Source organism: Apodemus sylvaticus, chromosome 17 (assembly GCF_947179515.1).
Source record: "Apodemus sylvaticus chromosome 17, mApoSyl1.1, whole genome shotgun sequence".
Classification (NCBI taxonomy): Eukaryota; Metazoa; Chordata; class Mammalia; order Rodentia; family Muridae; genus Apodemus; species Apodemus sylvaticus.
In genome coordinates, this window is record NC_067488.1 from 63,092,838 (window position 1) to 63,114,745 (window position 21,908).

At 42.8% G+C, this 21,908-nt stretch overlaps 1 protein-coding gene across 1 annotated transcript in view; it reads right to left on the reverse strand.

Moving 5' to 3' along the window:
• Adamts20 (ADAM metallopeptidase with thrombospondin type 1 motif 20) overlaps positions 1-383 on the reverse strand; it is a 118,531-nt gene extending 118,148 nt beyond the window's left edge. The window contains exon 1 of the mRNA XM_052161434.1: positions 108-383. Within this exon, the coding sequence (XP_052017394.1) occupies positions 108-198 (91 nt within the window). The 5' untranslated portion in view covers positions 199-383. The remainder of the gene's footprint in view (positions 1-107) is intronic.
• Between the last annotated feature and the right edge of the window lie 21,525 nt (positions 384-21,908).

A 21,908-nucleotide genomic window follows, 5' to 3' on the forward strand; every position in this document is an offset into this window, starting at 1 on the left:
AAAGTCCTCGGGGATGCTCCGATCTGGGTGGCCTGGGGTCTCCGAGTCCGCACCACCCACTCGTACCCGGCCCTGCGCGCTACGGGCTGCGCCCACGGCCACCTTACCCTGTCGTGGGTGGAAACGAACTTCCCAGGACCCAGTGAGAAGGAGCGAGATCGGGCAAAGCAACCCGGTCAGCCACTTGGCCACCCGCATGGCTGCACACAGGGGAGGGGATCCCGACTGGGAGGCCGCCCCGGGGCCGCCGGCTCCCAGCGCTCCGCTGCCCTCCTCCGCGCTCTAGCGGTTCTCCGCGGCGTCTCAGCAGCCTCCTGAGCACCCAGGACTGCACCCTGGCTCGCCTCTTCCCGCCGCCGGTCCCCGCTCCAGTCGCCGCTGCCTCATCGCGCGCAGCCCGCCTGGCTCTCACAGGCCCGCGCCCCGCGCTCCCGCGCCACCCTGGGAAGCGCTCGCTGCCCGGCCCCCGGGAACCGAGCCAGAGTAGCGGGGCGCGCGGAGCGGCGGAGAGCCCGCCCCCAGGGCCAGATCGACCAATCAGCGGGAGGCGCGGCGGCTCGGCCTCCCGCGCAGCCCCAGCCCGCGCAGCCCCGCACGCGTGCGCGCGCACTGCGACCTCCCCGCTACAACTCCGGGTCCCCAGGGCCAGCCAGACTCCACGCGCACTGACAGGTGAGAGGAGCACGGAGTGAAATGACAAGTGTCAGACCCGGGCCTCTGCAACTCATGCTGCAAGATTCTATTAGGCTTCCCAGGCAAAATAACGAACCATAGCGGGATGCTTCCCATGAAGCTTGTGGAGAAGCTCAGTTTTTGTGGGTCCCTGTGTGCACGGAAACTCTGGGATTTGGAGGATATCGAGCTAGGAGACTTGTATATGACTGCACCCACCAATCGCTTGGTTGAGGAAGTTCAAGGAGGCCATCGGAGTCTCCATAGCTCCTGTCACAGTTTGTGATTACTGTTGCACAAAGGACTCTCCCCAAAGTCAAGAACTGCAAAACATCTGCCTGTTTCTGGGACCGATCTCTCCACAGAGTAAGCCCTCTGTCACTGTTAACTGTCTTCAGCAGTATCTGCAGCTCTGAATCCATGCGCAAGGCCGGGTCCTGCTGAAGTGGACAAACTTTGGTGTGAAGAGAAAAACAGCTTCTTTTCAAGGATACTACTCGTGCCCCGAGCTCACCTGTTTGATTCGCAAGATCTGCAATTACTTCTATTACAAGGGGAGAGGAAGTGGGCAGCCTTGAATTCCAACCAAGGCCCTTTACCAGGGAAGGCAAACCTTCAAGGATACAATGGGATGACTGCGCTTCGGTTTGGTTTATAGTCACTGTTGCGCTCTGGGCTCTTGGCCTTGGAAATTGCCCTCTAGCCAAGGTCCCTTCCTTTCACATCGCGGGATCAATCTTCTGTTGTTGGCAGCAAAGGTAATAGTACAGTTTCAGGAAGGGAGTGTTGAAACATATTTGACAGTGAGATCCCGTCTGAGTGGTGGTGTGGTTGATTCTCACTCGTTCATTTTCCTTCCCCCTTTCCCACACCTGCCATTTCATCCACCAGAGAATTAGAGAGTGTGGTAAGTTTTCTGAGGTAAGAATGTGGTGGTCTTAAAGTGAACAGTAACAGACTTTACCCACACCTGTCCATTTACCCCTTACCTTTACCATCATCTAAGCTGGGCACTTTAATGGCACGCAGTTCTGAATGCATCTTGGCATTTGGAGCTAGGCCTTTCCACCTACAAAGACCCGAAACTAGAATCATACCACACTAATTGCTACCTGAGTGCTGAGAGATGCCTTGTTTTCATCGCTGAAGGTTCAAAGCAGTACTTGTAATGGAGCATTTTGTTTTCAACACGTCTGACATTTTGGAAACACTGTCTTCATGGGAAGGCAAGTGTGTTGCCTGTGTCACTATAATCTTTCAGATATATTTTAATTAATCACCTGAGAATGCCATAGAATATATTCACCCCCCCCCATTCATGTCCCCCTCACTCCTCCCCCCAACGGCTCCCAGATCTGCTCCCAACTTGCCAGTGTTCTCACAACTTTGAATCCTATTATTTTACACCTCCTGAGGCGTCCAGCTTGCGTTGGCTATAGACTCCTGGGCATAGGACCATCCGCTGGTGCAAGGTTAACCTATGGTGAAATTCACACTCGAGGAGAACTGACTCCTCTCCCCCAGAAATTATTACTTGTCCACAGCTGGTGTGTGCCCATGCACCGGCTCACACTCCAAGGCAGACTGTTGACCTACTTGATCTTAATGCAGATTTAATGCAGGCAGCCACAGCTATCTGGAGATTATATGCCAGCCATGCTGTTAAGTCCAGGAGACACTTTCACTTCAGCTTCCCTTGCCTGGCTCTCCTAATCTTTCCACGCCCTTCCCCACAATGGCCCTGAGCCTTTCTGGAGCGCTAATATAGACTTCCCATCCACAGCTGAGAAGCCACAAACTCTTATTCACTACATTTTGACCAGTTGCAAGCTTCTATATCAACCACTCCCCACTGCAGGAAGAAACTTCTCTTAACAGGAGCTGAGATCTGCACCAATACAGATAGGAGTTTAGAGGTCGGCTTGACACTGTGTCTGATGACCAGAATAATAGTAATAGGTTCACCCTTAGGGCCCGTGAGCTCCACAACCAGTTGTTTTGGGCTAGATTTATAGGACTAAGCATGTATTTCCTCTTAAACCCAGTCAGAAAGTGGTTAGTTACTCTCGTAACATGTGAACCTATGGGCATAGCTTGCCAATTATTGTAGTTCAAAGGGTTCAAAGCTTGGTAAAACTGTTGAAATAAACAGTATTAATTCCCTCATTTTATAGAAAATAAATATTTATTTTCACATAATATATTAATTACTATACTAGTTTTTCTGAAATGAAATACGTTTTTTATTATATTCATCTGTTTTGGTGACTTTTCTGTTGTCTCTTATTCATCTTTCCCTACGGGGACAATTCTCACAAATGAGCTAATTTCAATGGCTGCTTAATCAAGCCTTTTCCACACATTGATTCTAAGAAGTACCACTTATGGAATTCCTCTGATATCTCAGGCATAACAAACTTCAGCAAAGTTACCTGATTTAACTCACTCATTGCCCGTATCATAAGAAACATGAGAAAAATTAGGGAATTTACTCTGGGTTATCCAAGTTAGATTCAGGTTTCTTTGGTTTCAAATGTGGTCCTTTATTAGAAGACAGTTGAACTGTTTATACCAGCTCAAATTTAATATACAATTGAAAGCAGAAGCAACTCCAAAGATTAAAGTCTTATTAATACCAAATACATTTTGTTTGTAATTCAGATAATTGTGATAAACACAAGCTTTGTAGCTAGCTTGCACTATGAGAACTGCTCATATATGCAGGGTTGGAAAGATTTTGTTTAGTAAGACTTATTTTGTAAGTATTACTCTTCTTGCAAGCATTGTTTATGTAAAGTAGAATAACACATATTTTATTAAAATACTTTATATATATATAATATTTTGTATTTTGTGATGCCATGTTTAGTACAATTTTTGAGGTTCTAATCATTTTCTTCTTTCTTTCTTTCTTTCTTTCTTTCTTTCTTTCTTTCTTTCTTTCTCTTTCTTTCTTTCTTTCTCAGTGCTATGGAATCCAGCCCAAGGCTTCTCACATGCTAAGCAAGCACTGCTTCACTAAACTACTTTCCAGCTTTCATTTTGTTAATAATTTTAAGACATTATCATTGTTTCCAAGTACACAGAGAAAAATAAAATTTCATGCCCTAATTAGCATGTATTACATTACACTCTATTGTAACTGTTCTTTTATTTATCTGTGTTCAGCCCAGTCAATTGCAGTCGTGTGAAAAGTGATTATTAAAAGGCAGTTTCCCTGAGACTAAGGATATTCCCATCATAAAAGGCAATAAATAAACTGTTTGATAACTATATAAATGCTAATATTGACATTTATATAGCCTAGGGATAACCAAACATAGAACATCAAAGCTAGTAACCTTTTATCTTTATTTGGAATATTTATACCATTCACATTTATTGTAATAGTAGAAAGGTTCCATTCAAGTCAATAATCTCACTGTTTGCTTTCTACTTTACAATTTTTCTTAATTTTTTCTCTCTTTGGTTGCCTTCATTTTAACTAAATGATTGTATTTTGTGATTCTGTTTTATCTCTCCTGCTAGCCAAACCCTTTTTAAATGTTTTAACCATGTTTATTTCTTTTGTGTGTGTGAGTGTCTGTGTGTATCTGTGTGCCTCAGAGTTGGTTCTCCTCTACCATCTTGTAGGTCCCAGGGTCAAACTCAGATCACCAGGCTTAGGGGCAAGCCCTTTAACAATGGAGTTTGCCTTTGTTTTGTGGTTTAAGTGGTTGCTTTAGGATTTGTGGTAACATCTCTAGTGTATACTGCTCTACCTTCAACTGTATACTAATGTGATTTTCTCCTTCCCCAACATTTAACTTTCTATATTACATATCTTACACATTATTCCTGTTGGGTTTGAAGTTATATCCACCTTGGATTTCTTTAACATTTGTGAAAGAACTTATGTGTGGATAAGGCAAGTAGAAATAATTGTTGCTGTGGAGCAACTTTATATAGACAAATCTGATGCCAAGAACTTTAAAATATCAACTCATAACTTTTGAAGTAAGTCTTCAATGCGGAAAGATGAAAACTCAAAGAAGATATAGAAGAAAAATAAAAGAAATAAGACACAATCTTAAATAATTCCTAAGAGAATTGATTAGAACACAGGCAAGTAGCATGACAAGAGACAGGACTGGAGCTGCCGTTCCACACTCAAAAACTCTGACCCAGAATTTTTCCTGTCTAAAAGAACTGCAAGGACAAAAATGCAGAAGAGCCTGAGGAAAAGGAGCTCCAGTGACTGGCCTAAATCGGAACCCGTCCAAGGGAGGCTCCAAGGCCTGACACTAATAGCTATGGTGTGCTTACAGACAAGAGTCTAGCATGGCTAACCTCTGAGGTGCCAACAAGCAGCTGACTGAGACAGATGCAGATACTTCCACCCAACAAAGGGACAGAAGTCAGGACTCCTGAAGTTGAATTAGGGAAAGGATGGAAGAAGTTGAGGATGAGGGTGACCCCAGAAGAAGACCAGTACCCTCAACTAACCTGGACCCCTGGGAACTCCTAGACATTGAGCCTCCAACCAGGCAGCATACACGGGCTGGATTGAGGCCGCTGACCCATATACAGCAGAGGACTGCCTAGTCTGGCCTCAGTGAGAGAAGAAGCACCTAATCCTTGAGAGACTTGAGGCTCAAGGAGTGGGGAGGCCTGGCAGGGTGTGGGGGTGTGTGGGACGTGGGGACATCCTCTTGGTGATGGGGGAGGAGGAATGGGATGAGGAACTGTTGGAGGGCAGAATTGGATGGGGATAACAACTGGACTGTAAAAAAAGATTCAAGATAATTTAAAAAAGAAAAAATATGAAAACATTAGTAAGAAATAGATCAGTAGATAACATGAGGTGTGCCCATCTTGAAATGCCAACTTGGAAAAGAAACAAGAAAGAAAGATTGTGAAGACAAATGTGTGCGGGACAATTTTACCTGTCCACTTGACTGTACAAAGAGTCACCACAGGAGCATACTTCAATGGTAACCCCATGAGGGAGTTTCCAGGAAGGTTTAATGTAGGTTAGAAGACTCACCTTGATGTGGCTGGTTCCCTTCAATGGACAGGAGCCTTCAGTTAATAAAAAAGAGTGAGGCAAAGGTACTCTAACATCAGGACTCTTTCTCTCTACTTCTTGAGAGCAGACACAATGTATTCAACTGCCTTACACCTGTGCTACACCCTGGCACAAAATGATTGCATCCTTTGTCTTAGTGTTACTGTTGCTATGAACAAACACTGTGACTAAAACAACTTGGAGGGGAAAGGGTTTATTTGGCTTACATATCATAGTCCATTGAGGAAAGCCAAGGTAGTAGTAATTCAAACAGGGCGGGAACCTGTAGGCAGGCAGAGTGATGCTTACTAGCCTGCTTGTCATGACTTACACAGTCTGACTTCTTATAGAACCCAGGACCACCAGCCCAGGGATGTCTGCACCCACAGTGGACTGGGCTCTCCCTCATCAATAATTAATTAAGAAAATGCCCTGCAGGCTCGCCTACAGCCTGGTCTTAAACGGTTTTTTTTTCAGTTGAGGCTGTCACTTCTCAAATGACTCCAGTTGACATGAAACTAGTCAGCACAGCTTGTCAATTGGACACATAAATATATTAGTGTTAGGCCACACATTTCCTTTATTGTTTATCCCCAAGGTCACGCATCAGTAGCAACATCACAATAAAAAATATTTTACAAACTTAAAAATTCTCATAGTCTTACAAATTCAAACACCTTAAACAAAATTCAGTCTCTTAAAAAAAAATTCTAAGTCTCTTTTAAAAATCCAAATCTCTCAGCTGAGGGCTCAGGTAAAGTCAAAACTAAGTTAAGTACTTTCTTATTTCCAGAGGGAAGAATCAGGGCACAGTCACAATCTGAACAAAGTAAAATCAAATTCCAACTGTACGAATAACCTAGCGCTTAATGTCGAGGATCCGCTCACGATCTCCTGGGCTCCTTCAGAGAGCCTGGTACACTTCTCCAGTTCCACCCTTGGAAGCTTGGCTGGCTCAGCTCCACTGTTGCTGCTGCTTTGGGCGGTTGCTATGGTAATGGCATCTCCAAAATGCTACATCCAGACTGCACTGCCCCAAATAGCCTTTTCTGGGCTCTCCTCATGAACCCCAGCCCTGCCACACAGGAACAAGCCAGCCACAGCTGCTCTCCATGACCCCTTCACATCTTCAAAGCCAGCACCACCTGGGTGACTCTTACACTGCCAGCACTAGGTACAACCTTGGCCATGCCTGGAACACAGCTTCTGTGTGATGATTCTCAGGAAATACTTCCCCAGAAAATTCCACTTCAACCATGCTGGCCTCTTCTTAATCATTGCTAATTTCTCAGCTCCAGCGGACGGGCAACAATATCCCAGCAAAGTAAAGGTTTGACTTTAGTAGTTCTGGTGTCCTGTTGATCACAGCTGATTCTTGAGCCACAGCTAACCAGAAATTCTGAATCTTAATTCAAAATAACAAATGGCCCCAACAGAGTCTTGAAATGCATCTCCTCAATAGAATTCGCAGAATGTTCATAAGTCTCCAAATGTGGAACTCCAGATAGTGTCCTCTGAGAATAAAACATAGAACTCTAAATACCATAAATATTAAAGGTTATTTCGGGGGCAGTTTTAAATAACTCATGTATCAAGCAGATAATGAAGAAAAAACAAAGAAACAAAGAAACAACCCCCAAAAAAAACACCAGTAAAAGCAAACTACACACCACGATGAGACCACAAGAATATTATGTGTAAAAATAATTAATTTTTTAAGAGGCATAAAAAATTAATTCTGTCAATAATGCAACTATTGGTTTGAAGAAAAGAAGCAAGAATGGGTGGATAACATGCACAGAACACAGCTAAAGTTAATGTATCTAAATGGCTGTGGGAACGTTCGCTGCCAGGGAAAATAAAGTCAAAGGAAGGCCATATAGATGTCCTTGGTCTGCAGCCTTGTTGACGCCCACGGACCCTGCTGCCACTGAGGACCATGGTATCCTCAGAAGTCTTCTATGCCTCTCTGCCTCAGCTGTCAGTCTGAAGTCATTAACACCACTGCATAAGATGCTTCCTTGCCCTTTATGGTGTCCCTTGCCTATACTGACCTGAAGCTCTGTTAAATGTCCACGATCTGTGTTGCAGCTGTGCAGAGTGCTATGATGGTGACTGTGATCTGTGCTGCAGCAGAAGGCCATGCTGATGTCCACCATGCTGAGGTCCTTGGCACGTGCTGATGCTGGAGGCCATGTGGGTGTGCTGACGGTCCTTGCTATGTGGAAATCCATGGTCTGTGCTCCAGCTGACCATACATAAAGGACAAGCATCTCCTGCAGAGGTATCGATGACTGCAGACTCACAGTTGAGAAAGACATAGAAGGCTCCTGTGACAATTCCTACCCCCACCCCACTTTCATAAAGTAACAGCTTAGACAGATGCCATCAAAGATAATGCTTAGACAAAGTGATCAGGATGCTAGAGTGTGGCTCTCTACAGTATATGGCTTTTGGAGGGTGTAGGGTGGAGTGGGACTCAGTTTCCTTTAAGAGGCTGGCCACTAGAAGTTTAACTGTTATCCAATGACTATATGACAACACAGATTGGACTTGACTTTCTGTGGGAAGGGTCACAAGTGTGGAGGGGGGCAAACTGGGATGACAGGAAAATGAGTGGGCTTGGCATGCACTATGTGAAATTCAAAAATAATCAATAAAAATATTATGTTGGAAGAAAAGGAAAGAAGTCAGGGTGTAACACTGATGCTCAGAATGAGAATACAAATCTGATAAACTAATAAATCATATATATTTCCATATATATGTATATATGTGTATGTGTGTATATATGTACATATTCATATTCATATACATGTACATACAGTAAAATTAGCATCAGAACAGTATTCTGTTCAAAGAAGAAAATGTACAGGAGACATTATTTGTAGTACATTTCTCCGACAAAGATTTAGTAGATCCAGAATCTATTAAGGGTGAAAAAAAACTACAACCAAATAGGGAAATAATTAAAAGACTTTAAAGTTATTTCATGAATTGGGGTCTATATAAAAATAGCTTGAAAAACTGTAAGATGTTTTTCTCAATACCTTTAGCCTTCAAGCAATGCAAATGAACACATAATGAGCTACTGCCACACACCATTGAATGAGCACATTTCAAAGAAAAACCCCAGAGAGTGGCAAAGATTTGGTGATGCTGAAACTTCCAGGCACTGATAGGGACACGAACTGCCAGGACCCTGTGGAAACTAGTAATGTCTGAACGGTGAGCGTGCATTGTGTGTCACAGGAAACTAGTAATGTCTGAACGGTGAGCGCGCATTGTGTGTCACGGGAATGCATCCAGAAGTCCAAGAAGTGATACACAGAAGATTGTAAACAGCGGCACTGAATGTGACGACCCAGACCTCAAACTACCCAGAAGCGATCAATAGGAAAATGGAAAAGCATTGTATGATGGACTGTGCAATGGAATTAGACTTTTAAAAAAATCTATAGTTAACTACAACCAACCGGCAGCCTACAGGGATGGGTTCACTGAGTGCTTTTGCATGTGCCTGCAGGAGGCACAACAAACAGATGACAGAACACCTTATGTAATTAGAAATCAGAGTAGTGGCTAATCCCTGAGGGGGAAGAAATAGAAACTGGAACGAATGAATGAGTTCTTAACACACTAGTTACATTCTGTTCTTGGTCTAAAGTCTGCTATACAGATGGACGGGCTGTTTGTGGAAGGTCTAACATCTGCACCCTTGTGCTCATTTTTCTGCATAAATTCTGTGTGCTTAATTCTGCAATAAATTTCAGCTACTGTGTGTTGATATTGTTAAAACATTTTTTTTACTATGTGGAAAAATTTTAAAGGAATCAGGTAATTGAATTCTAAATTCATCTTTTAAGGTAAATAATTATTTCAGATACAATGTAACTCAATAATTAGATCCTAAAATCAGAATTTTTCAAGTCAAAAATATCAGAGAAAGTTTGACCAAAAAATTTTTTTTCCATGGCTACTTATTAACTACTTAACCAAATACTGGACTGGATTTTTAATTAAAGGTAAAAAGAACTGCTCTTGCAAAGGATACAGGTTCAATTCCCAAAACCCACACAACTACTCACAACTGTTTGTAATTCTAGTGCCAAAAGATTCCACACTCTCTCCTGGACTCTGCAGACACTAGGCATGCATGTGGTACACAGACATACCTGCAGTTAAAACATCCCTGCACATAAAATGGGTGAATAAATAAATCTTCAGAAATTAAAAGAAAAGACATAAATATCTTTATTCCAAAGACATGTATGTGTTGGATTAGAAGAGATTAATACACGGTGTTTAGGTGATGAGTCTTTAAAGGTGAAAGGAACTAGCTTTGTGCAATGGCTTTACCACACCCAGTCAGCTTATCCAAGGCATGAATGCTGCCAACTGAAAGAAAGAAAAATAAATTTAAAAAGGAAACCTAATACCTTCCTCTCAACTTTGAGAGCCTTGTAAGCCATTCACTGGTTTTGTTTAAAACACTGTGGTGCTAATTTTGTCTGAGAGAAGGTAGAATCCTGACCAGTGTAATCATCATTTTCCAATATAACTAAGAACTTCTTGACTATTGAGGCTCATAACCCACCTGTTACACAGTCTTTTCTGCAGTACTGTATGTTGACTCCCAACACCCAGTATTTTTAGGCACGAACTCTATATGGAATGATATCCCTGCACCTCTCTTTAACCTTTTTTACTTTGTGACAGATTCTCACTTATTTGCCCAGGTTGGTCTTTGTTTACTCTGCAGCTCAGACCTGCCATAAACCCGTGAACTTTTCAGCCAGCTCCTGAATAGCCGAGACTGCCGGACCAAGCTATAGTGCCTGACTTTTTATACAAGTATTACAGGATTATTCAGACACAGAGCTGTGACAGTGAATTTGTACTGAACACATCAACTCGTTTTTTTTTTCATACAGCGTGATACTGATAGTCTATGAGAAAAGAAATATATGGTGTCCCTAAATGTTCACTAGTGACACACATACCTTGCCTCTAACCAACAACTCTCTACTTGAACTTAAGATTTGTACAACATGAGAAAAAAACATGCCTGGTACTGGAAACCTAGCCAACTACCCAGGGCTGGTGAAGTCAATGCAACTTGGAGAAGAACCTATGTCCACCACTTTACTAATCCAGTATAATGCCTAACTACATTCTCAACATTTGTCCTCATACCCACAGGTAGGTATAGTCCTCACCCCCACCAAAGAAATGTCTCTTTGCAACAGAGGGAGACAATTACAGAAACCACAACCAATCAAAATTCAGAATTATTGAGCACAATCCCAAGGGATATGCCTACAGGACTGCTCTCACATCTAAGGCTCAGGAATCAGTGGAGGTGCGGGGAAGAAAGATGTTGAGAACCCTCATCCTAAGAGGAAGCTGCACTAATGGCTGTCTAAAAATGAACTGGACAAGGACAGCCCCAATGAACATGCTAATGTGGATAAGAAGAAAGGTCAGGGGTTCAGAAGGCCCCAACCTACACAAAGAACTACAGGCAACTAAAAGATACAGGAGAAGCTCTTCCCCAGGGAAGAGTACACCAATTGGTTATTCAATGTAACATGGTCAGCCCAGAAATCAAATACATACAGGTAGATTATATACAATGATGTGACACTTATGCATTTAGGAATGTACACACGCACATATAGTGTGTGGGTATGTGTCTTGGTGTGTGTGTGTGTAACAAGAATTAAAGAAAATAGATGCCCTGAATTAGAAAAAAGATGGAGCAGACATGAGGGGCAAATGAGAGGATTCAGTGAGAGAAAAGAGAAGAGAAATGGTGTCATTACATCATATATGTACATGTATGTATACATGTATAGTTTATAAAAAGAAGTGAAACATATTTGGAAGAACAAATTCCCTTATAAGGAAATATCTTTTTCTACACAAGGCACAATATTTCTATTTAATTGTTCTTCATACTGGAATTTGGAAACCATAATGGATTGATGGGTCCTCTGACGTTTAATATTGGAGGCCAAATATTCTCAAAAGCATGTTTTTCATACTTTGTGATCAAAGTTAATACAAAATATTTTCATCTAGATTCAGTATATGATAAGTTGTATATGCTACATTTTTATGTGTTAGAGACAATGTTTAGCAACGTGTCAGAGACTTGAAACATCAAAAGCAACTATTACTTATAAGATTTATTTTAAATGCTATACTAAGACTATATATATATATATTTCATTTAGAAAAAATAATTTTACATTAAGGCCTTGGTGAATAAAAACTGAATACTGTGTGTCATAGGTAAGTTTTGCCCTTTTTATTTTGTTTTGCTTTTTGGTTTTGGGGAAATTTTGGTTTTTGTTTGGTTTGGTTTGGAAACAATGATAAGGCAGGGCACAGAGGGAGCAGCATTAGAGTTCACCCAGTGACAAGACTGAATACCAGATGTAGAGAAACAAAACCAGGATAGCCTTAAATAAACACAGAACCCGTAGCAAGCCAATGACGAGAAAGGAGAGCATCATCCCAAAGAGGGAAGAAAGAGGTGCTCTCCCAAGCCTGCTTTCATAAAGAACCTCAGGATGCAATGGGAGGAGCTACAGTTACAACTCTGCTTTAACTGGGAGAGTCCCTGGAAATCCATCAAGCTACCCTAATGATGACGGAATGGTTTAAATACAAGATTGGTAGCGTATTTTCAAGGAACCAAGAAAACCTCTGTGCTCAGGAGAACGTGACACCAGGAAAAAAAAAAAACTCACGTAAGGCTCTTCATTTCCACGTCAATCAGATTTTCCAAAGGCTACTACAACTTATTTGATATGAATTCATTAGAGTTAGGATCAAGCTATTAACACATAAAAGTAAAATGTGGGAAATATCTTTTCCAAAGTCTGAGTTTGTCTTCTTACCTATGGGACGAGAAGACTGAACTGGATAACTTCTAAATTCGCACATCTGTACCAGTCATTTTTTTCTGTTGACCAAAATCAAATTATGGACAAAATGGCTTGTTTTAACTCACTGTCCCAGATGAATGCAGTTCTGAATGGTGGAGACTTGGCATGTCATAGCAGCAGGCCGAGGAAGCTAGCTGATCACATGGCCGTCCACACAGAGAAGCAGAGAAAAGGAGCAGGAAGTGGGGTGGGGCTATGAGCTGTTAAGACCCACCTCCAGTGACGTACTTCCTCCAGCAAGGCAGAGCCTTGTAAAAGTTCCATAACCTCCCCAAACAGAGCAACCAACTGGTCGCCAAACATTCAAATATCTGAACCTATTGGAAATATTTCTCAATCAAATCACCACCATATCTAACTTTTTTATTTTTCTAATTGTATTATTGCAAATAAAATACAAATCACACAAGATTGACAGGAAATAAAAATACCACAGGCTAAAGATGGCTGGTAGGATTACCAACTGGCACAACCACTTTGGAAATCATTGTGGAAGTTCCTCAGATAACTGGAAATAGATCTACCTGAAGATCCAGCAATACCATTCTTGGTCATATACCCAAAAGATGTCCTTCCATACTACAAGGGCACATCTCCACTATGTTCATAGCAACCTTATCTGTGATAGCCAGAAGCTGGAAACAACCCAGATGTCTCACAACAGAAGAATGGATACAGAAGAATGAAAAATGTTCATTTGCAGGATGGAATACTATTCAGCTATTAAGAATGAGGGCATCATGAGTTTTGTAGGCAAATGGATAGAACTAGAAAATATCATCCTGAGTGAGGTGACACAAACCCAAAAGGACATGCATGGTATGTACTCACTATTTAGTGGATATTAGCCAATATGTACAGAATACCCATGATATAATCCACAGAACTCAAGAAGGTTAACTAGCAGAAGGGCTCAAGTGAGCATGCCTCAATCCCACTTGGGAGAGAGAAGATAACAGGCAGAGGGAGTGAGGGACCTGCATGAGAGAGGGAAGGGAAAGGGGGAAAGGGAACATGATCAGGTATTGGGGAGAAAGACAGGAGAGAAGCCCTGAGGCCCAGCGGAATGAATGGAAATAGGCAAACTCAGGATATGGGAGGTAGGGGGACCCTCTAGAAAGCACCAGAGACCTGGGAGGTGACTCTCAGGACTCAAAGGGAGGAACCTTAGATGAAATGTCCAACACTGGGGAGAGAGAACTCATAGAGTCCTCCTCCAATAGAAAGACAGTGCATCAAGTGGAGGGATGGGGTTGCCATCTCACAGTCAAAAACTCTGACCCAGAATTGATTCTGTCTAAAAGAACTGCGAGGACAAAAAATGGAGAAGAGACTGAGGGAAAGAAGTTCCAGTGACCAGCCCAAATTGGGATCCATCTCAAGGGGATCCTCCAAGGCTTCACACTATTACTGATGTTATGGTGTGCTTACAGATAGGAGCCTAGCATGGCTGCCCTCTGAGAGGCCCAACAAGCAGCTGAAATGCTTACACCCAACCAATGGATAGAAGCAGTGGACCCCTGTGGCTGAATTAGGGAAAGGCTGGAAGAAGCTGAGGAGGAGAACGACCCCATAGGAAGAGCAGCAGTCTCAATTAACCCAGAGCCCTGAGATCTCTCAGACACTGAGCCCCCAATCAGGCAGCATACACTAGCTGATATGAGCCCTCAACACATACACAGCAGAGGACTGCCTCAGTGGGAGAAGATGCATCCAACACTCTAGAGAGACTTGAGGCCCCAGGGAGTGGGGAGGCCTGGCAGCGGTCAGGGGACAAGGGGTCGGAGTGGTGGGGGAGGAGGAATTGGACGTGGGAGAGTGGATTGGGACGGAGGCAACAACTGGACTGCACAAAAATAAAAGTTAAAAAAAAGAACGAGGTGAATATTGGAAGTATTATTAGAACTTCAAGTAGTTAAATGTTCAGTAGTTTTTAAGGAAAAAGTAGTTTTGTCTCAGTATAATGTAATCCAATAGTCAGAACCTATAACAAGAATCTCAGAAGGCTCCCTTTTTTATTGAGAGAGGACAGAGGAAAAAATATTAGATGTGGTAGAAATACCCTGTTCCTGAAAGAAAATAAGGAAAAGTTTCTTCCTTCCGTGACAACAGAAAATCTGGCAGTGTGTTTCTGCATTCAGAGGATCTCTGTGAAGCTCACACCAACAACACGTAATAGAGAAATAGAGTGGCCCCTGGTTCTGGAAAGACTCAGTGAAACAGTATTCGGCAAAACCAGAACGGGGAAGTGGGAAGGGGTGGGAGGGAGGACAGGGGAAGAGAAGGGGGCTTACGGGACTTTCGGGGAGTGGGGGGGCTAGAAAAGGGGAAATCATTTGAAATGTAAATAAATTATATCGAATAAAAAAAGAAAGAAAAGATATGGAGAGAGAAAAAAAAAAGAAAATCTGGCAGTGTGTTTCTGCATTCAGAGGATCTCTATGAAGCTCACACCAACAATACGTAATAGAGAAAAGTGTGTGCCACGTAATTAATTTTGAAATCGTTTGTTAGATTGGAATTCATGCAGTGACCTTTCTTGTTCCTATACACATCAAACATCCAGAAAGAATTACTTATTCATGATTTTAAAAACTGAAAGGGGCTCATAGAAGCAGATTCACTGTGCTTACATCTCCCACAAAATGAAATCATGACTATAACTTATATACAGGTGTAAGCTTTCTACAAAACCACAGTTGTTTGAGAAACGTTGGTACCACATGACACAGGCATATTCTGAGAGGTGTCAATAGGCGTCTATATGTGAGCAGTGTGCCAAATTACTCCACCCTTGTGCAAATCTCAATGAGTGTGCTTACACAGGCTACGACGTGGGATACAGTCTGACCCCTCAGACCAACTGGTTCATTCCTGGATGCCGTCCTGGGCGGGAAAGTTTTTAAATGTGACCCGAAATTATCCACAAAGTAATTAAGAAGGACAGGAGTGAGCAACTAAGAGTGTGAGCGAGCAATCAAAGAGAGGAGAGAGAAGTACATCTTGGATTACACATAAGGTGGAGATGGTGGCAGAACCCAAGGATCAGCAGCCATCACAGCAGAGCCTCTGGGGTGGAGCACGGTGAAGGCAGCGACTGCCTGTGCAGACAGTGCTTTCAAGGGGCTTAGCTATGAAGATAAAGGAGGTCTGGCATATGGGTCTGTCTCATAGACTTGATACATGAAAATGTCTTAAGCCTGTCTAAAAGCTGAGAGAAGGGAACCACTAGAGTGACTGCAGCCAAAGTCTCAAGCAATAAAGAAACAGAGGTGCGTCCAGGGAAGTGTGAACTGGCTGGGCCAGGGAAGAGAGAGAGGTACCTGGGGTAAGCCATACTCTTTGCAGATTGTTGATGGGGATACAAATATTTGGCAGCCATGAAGACAGTACGGGCATCCACTCCCCTCCAAATCAGAACTGGGGAGCCCCAGATGACCCGACGAACCCATTTGGGAGTACGCGTTCAAAGGAATGGCACACTGAAACTGTGAATAGATGAGAGTGAATGCTTCGTGTCTTTACCACAATAAGGAATATACGAAGAAACCCCCTCCCCAAATAGTGTCAGCATATGATTCAAAGACAGCTGCCAAGGTGAGAGGAATTAAGTCTGCAATGCTCTGGAGATGGGAGGAGGGGGTTGGTCAGGGATCAAGCAATTATAAATAAGGATAAGGCAATGTTGGGGTGACTCGCAGTCAATATCATGGCTATCATGACAGTTTCACCGATCTATGTATTTTAAGGTGTAGGAAATCATGAATATATCTGAAATCTGTACAGCAGATGTCTCATCTCTTTCAGTGGAATATTTGGAGTTTGAAGAAAAAAAAGTGAAGGTGTGGCTCATGGTAGAGTGCCAAAGAGGGGCAAAGCCCTAGGTTCAGTCTCCAATATAGACAGAAAAAGAAGAAAATAGATAAAATTATCTTCTAAGGTCTTCTAAAATAAAGCCACTTGGTGGACACTGTTATACCGAGGGGTATGACTTATCCTGCCAGCTCTTCTGCCAGGAAATGCTGTATCCTTTATAGATTATTAATTAGAATATAAAATATGGGGAAGCCATGAAAAAAGCAGCTTCCCCTCCAAATCAGAAGAGGGAAGCACTAGATGATCCCACAAACCCATCTAGGAGTAGACACTTAAAATGGTGATGCTGGTAAGAGGTGAGAGTTCACACTTAGTGTCTTTACCACAGTAAGTAATGAAGTAATGAAGTAATGCATGATTCAAGCTTTGAGTGCATGTCTTTTATAGCTCTGTAAGACAGACCTGAATACACAAATTTTGGTTTCCAAAGACTCCTCGGGTTTCAGGATGATGTCACAATAAACGTTCTTGAAGTCAGAGAGCACATGCAGCTGTTGTATTCCAAAGCCCTAACAAAGCTGGACACGCCGAGGATGAGGGAGACTCAATGAACGTTTATTAAAATCGGCGCTAAGTTGATAGATCCCTTTAATCCATCGTGACAGTAAAATGCCAAACACTTGAGTCTTTACCACACCCGTGTAAAGCAAGCAGATCAGCATGGACAAACTGCACGTGTGAAAAGGAACAACTGTCCCTTAAATTCGTCACCTTTTTTTTTTTCTAAAGAATTTTCTGAGAGCAATGGATACTTTTACTAAACAGAAATCTTTGCATTTAATTAGCACAGGGTGGGGGTGAGGGAGGGGCGGCACAGATCTCAGAAAAAAACAGAAACACAAAGTCCAAAGCCGCCATTGATGGCATCATACAAACCAAGGCAAGCAACGCGTGAGCTCTGGTAATGACTAACATTCAGGAGAGAATATTACATAATAGTCTGGAACACTCAGATGAAATACAGTTATCTTCACCATGACCCCAAATGACCCCATTTCAAGAAAAAATAAGTGATGCAGTTACTATCAGACCAATTCTCTCTGCACCACGGTCCACTTTTAATCACAGCGTTCTCACCCAGAACAGACAGCTCTTTCATTTGCCAAAAGCAGAAGTGTAGCCCAGAGACTAAAGCTGGCTGTTCAGATTCATGCGCATTGCCAGCTCTGAGAGAGGAACTGAATGCGGCGCTCTTCACCCCAGCAGTTCCTTATCCATTCCTGAGAACTCATAGATCCTGATATAACGATTCTTAGTATTTTAGACTTCACACTAAAATTCATCCATGGACAGAACTTACCCCAAGTCCAGTGGCTACATCCATTTTCCATCTTGGGACATTTTTGGATTTGAGGACCTGTGGTATAGTGTAAGTCAGAAGATGACCATCTGGTCTCCTTCCCCAGAAGGACATTTCCTAGGATAAAAGAAATGATGTGGTTGATCAGGAATTAATTTAAAAAATGAAGTGCGAGTCTCCTCTACAGAGTCTAAGTAATCTCTACGCTGAAGGCATGCCAGGGAGTCTAGTTTGTGGCTCTCACCTGCAGCCTTCTCACAGGTCTAGAGGTGGTCTGTGGTTGTGAGCACCTTCGGTTGCTAAGCGACAGGAGGGCAAAGATTGGCAATGGGTGTGCTCATCATTCACCTCTGGTTTAATAGGTTCTAAAATTTCTGAGTTAAACTGGGACAGATGAACAAAATTAGAACCAGCCAGATTAAGCCTGCGAATTGCCTGATGAGGAAAGGGCATCTAGAAAAAGAATCTTTTTGGGCTCCACGTACAAGCTGAAAGCTGGAAATCTGAAGGCTGCCTGAAAGGCAGAGAGCATCACTCAAGACAGGCAAAGGTGCGGTGTGGAGTCACCATGGAAAAGCCTGCCTCAGAGCAGGGGCAATGTCGAACCTGTGCCATAGCAGGGGCGGTGTCTAAGCGCGTGCCCTAGGGATAACCCAACAGCCAGAGTCTAGAAGCAGCATTACAGAGCAGTCCTTTGCCTCCACAATGCCCAGAATCCCTTTCTGACCAATGCCCTTTGAAATCTGTCTATACAGACCCACTCTTCTCACACCCTGCAGCAGGTTCCTAGCAGGCGCCCTCAGCCTGTCTAGGACATTCTCCCTGTTGTTAATTAACATCATATAAAACATCTCTCTCCCTTGCCAGGACCCTCCCAACTAAGACCAAACTCTCCATTTTCCTTGGGTAAGCTTCAGTGATCTCTTTCTGCAATTCACTTTCCAACATACTTTTAACAATCGACCCTGAATGAAGAGGAAAAAAAAAATCAAAGGACCTAGAAGACAACATTTTTTTTTTTTAACCTTCCAAATTCTGTGGCCACTTGCTTTATTTGCCCATATGTGTCCTGGATGTCACAACTCTCTGTCTTGTACCAGCCCCTCCATCTTTAATGTTTTCTTCAAAGCTAAGCTCAAATATCACCCCTACTCATAAGATTACCTGGCTCCCCAGTTGGAATCAGTTAGCCCCTTTTTATTCCTTTTTTTGTATCCTTTGGGTTTTGATCTTCTTTCATTCTGTTTCTTATTAGAGTCGTGTAGCAAGGATGTTAGACAAAGCCTAAAATGTGAATCCTCTATCTATCTATTGATAGCTGTTGGGGAAAACCCGAAACAACGTGAAAGGGTCTTGTTGCATCCAAACTCAAGGCGCCTTTTGAAAGATGTGACTGAAGACAGGTCTGAGAGGGTGAGCCTGGAGGTCCTAGGGCTCTGCCCTGGGACAGTAGCAGAAGTGTGCCTTGGATGGAACCAAAAGTTGCACTCATAGTTCCCCACAGGGTTCCAATGGCTCTGGGGAAGAATCTCTGGAAATGAAGCTTAATAAAAGGTGTAGCATCTGTAGGTCACCGTTAGGAATGCTGATTGAGAGTTAGGTAAGTTACCAACTTGGAGAGATAGCATATGAGTGTTACAACTCCAGAAACTTTGTAAAGGTGTGTCTTCAGTGCTTTTGTGTTGAAGCCTTTGTTCCCAGAGAGTGGCACTATTGATCTGGCACTATTGATCACTAGCAGAACAATTGGTTATTGTGGTAAATACCATTGAAGGGCGATGCTGGGACCCTGGCCCCTCCTGTCTCTTTCTCTTTGTTTCCCAACTGCCAAGCACTTCCAGCATGATGTTTAGCCTTCCACAGACCCAAGAGCAGTGGGGCCAAATGACTGTGGACTGACCCTCTGAAATCAGGAGCCCATAGCAACACTTTCTCTGTATAATTGAATTTTTTCAATTTTGTCACAACAATAGAAGGCCAAGATCATCTCTATCAAATAAATAATAGAATCACAATATTTTTCTATAAAGAGTTTCAGCTTTACAAAACAGCTTTATCTACCAATTCTCATTCTCCCAATAGAGCCCTAGTTTTCTGTGCAATAGGCATATATGTAATAATTTCCCAGCCTGCTCTTCGCCTCTGCCTCTCAGAAATGCAGTCATTGCTCTTCTCATGAGCAATCCTCCTGTCTCAGTCATTTGATGATTGGAATGCTGCAGAGCCAGGTGCCAGAGATAGCTACGCAGTTGCTGCGTTGTTCACAGCAGAGTGTCGCGTCCAGGATCAGCACAGGACTTGGGAGTGGTTAACCATGTCTGTTCAAATGAGATGTTGATCAAGCAGGAAAGAAAACCTCTGTTTTCTCTCAGAGCCACAAAACCTCAAGTCTCCAGGTCTTTCGCCTTGAAACTGCTGTTCTCAGTGATGTTCTCTATTTGGGGGAGAAAGGTGTTTTGGGGAAGACAGGGAAGGCTAGAAAAGAGAAGTTGATAGGGGGAGTAGACAGATGGAGGGGTAGATGGGAGATAGTAATTTTTCTGTTTACATTTTTAATTAACATTAAAAAAATTCTTCAATCCTAAGAAATCACAAACAGCTATCATAAACCCTGTGTTTGACGGATCCCAGCTGTAAGTTTGTCAACTCAGCCCCCCTGGCTTGCCCAGTTTAAACTGTTGGCTTCCGCTCTGCCACCCTGGGTGACACTAATGAAGTTTTGAGCTGCCCCATCCGAAAGCTAGAAGCTGCATTGCCTTCCCTGACACTCTGGGTTTTCCTATAAATATTTAAATCATGTCCAGTTTGTTATCTATGTGGGGGTGGGGGGTGGGGGTGTCCAGCACTGAGACATGAGCAGTATAGCTCTCCTGGAGGTCAGCTGCGGAGGAAAGTACAAAGTCAGAAAGCTTGGCTAACCTCAGCCTGGTTTCTCTTTATTCTATAAAATACACGACCCCCACCCCACCCCCACCCCCACCCCCATATATCTTCCTTTCTCTTGTTTCAAACTAGAGGATTCTGCTTAAATATTTCTGAAACAGATTACTAAGCTCACTCTTAAAATCAAAGAACTTTAGGCAGAAGGGAGGGGGCGGGGACACTCAGTATAGAAACAAGATCAAGAATAAAAGGCGGAAGAAAAGCTAATCGAAACTCTCTTCGCCCACAAACAGATCCGAAAGTTGAATTATTCAAGGCGGCAAATTTTCTGGATTCCAGCTTTGTGCTGCAGGAATTGGAAACAGATAACAGGGGCATTGTTTGATGTTTTTCCACTGCCAGCCTTGGTAGCCACCACAGAGCGCCCTGTCTCTCCAGTCTCTGTTGCCAACCAGCAGGAACTTTGCATGGAAAGTAGCTGAGGGATCTCTGCTGCTCTTGTGCTCCTGTGTTAAAGACACACACACGGTCAGCTTTCTCCAGCCTTTCATGTCAATCCATATCCAGTGCTTTACCGAATTTGTTGGTGTGATTATTAGATAAAATTGCTTATATATCATTTTTTCCCACAGAAGGTCACAATTGTGTATGTGAACAATTGAATTTATCAAGGTAGGTAGTTTTAGGGAAACTCGTGAGATCCCTATCATTTTTCTCCAGCTTGCAATCTTTAAACTGGGATTGAGCACATTTACAGGAGAGTCGAGTCAGTGGTAGGCTCTCTCCAACTCCGTAGTCATTTCCTCCTGAGTTGAACTTTAAAAGAAACAGTATTCAGCAAAACCAGAACGGGGAAGTGGGAAGGGGTGGGTGGGAGGACAGGGGAAGAGAAGGGGACTTGCGGGACTTTCGGGGAGTGGGGGGGCTAGAAGAGGGGAAATCATTTGAAATGTAAATAAATTATATCGAATAATAATAATAAAAAAAGAAAGAAAAAAAAGAGATATTAAGGAAAAAAAAAAGCAATTGGTTTTTTGAAAACTTTGAAACTCTTTTCCCTTTCCCTTCAGACAATTGTGTGAGAGAAAGAGAGGGAGGGAGAAAGGAAGAGAGAAAGAGTGTATGTATATATGTGAGTGTGTGTGAGAGTGTGTGTATGTGTGTGTGTTTGAGA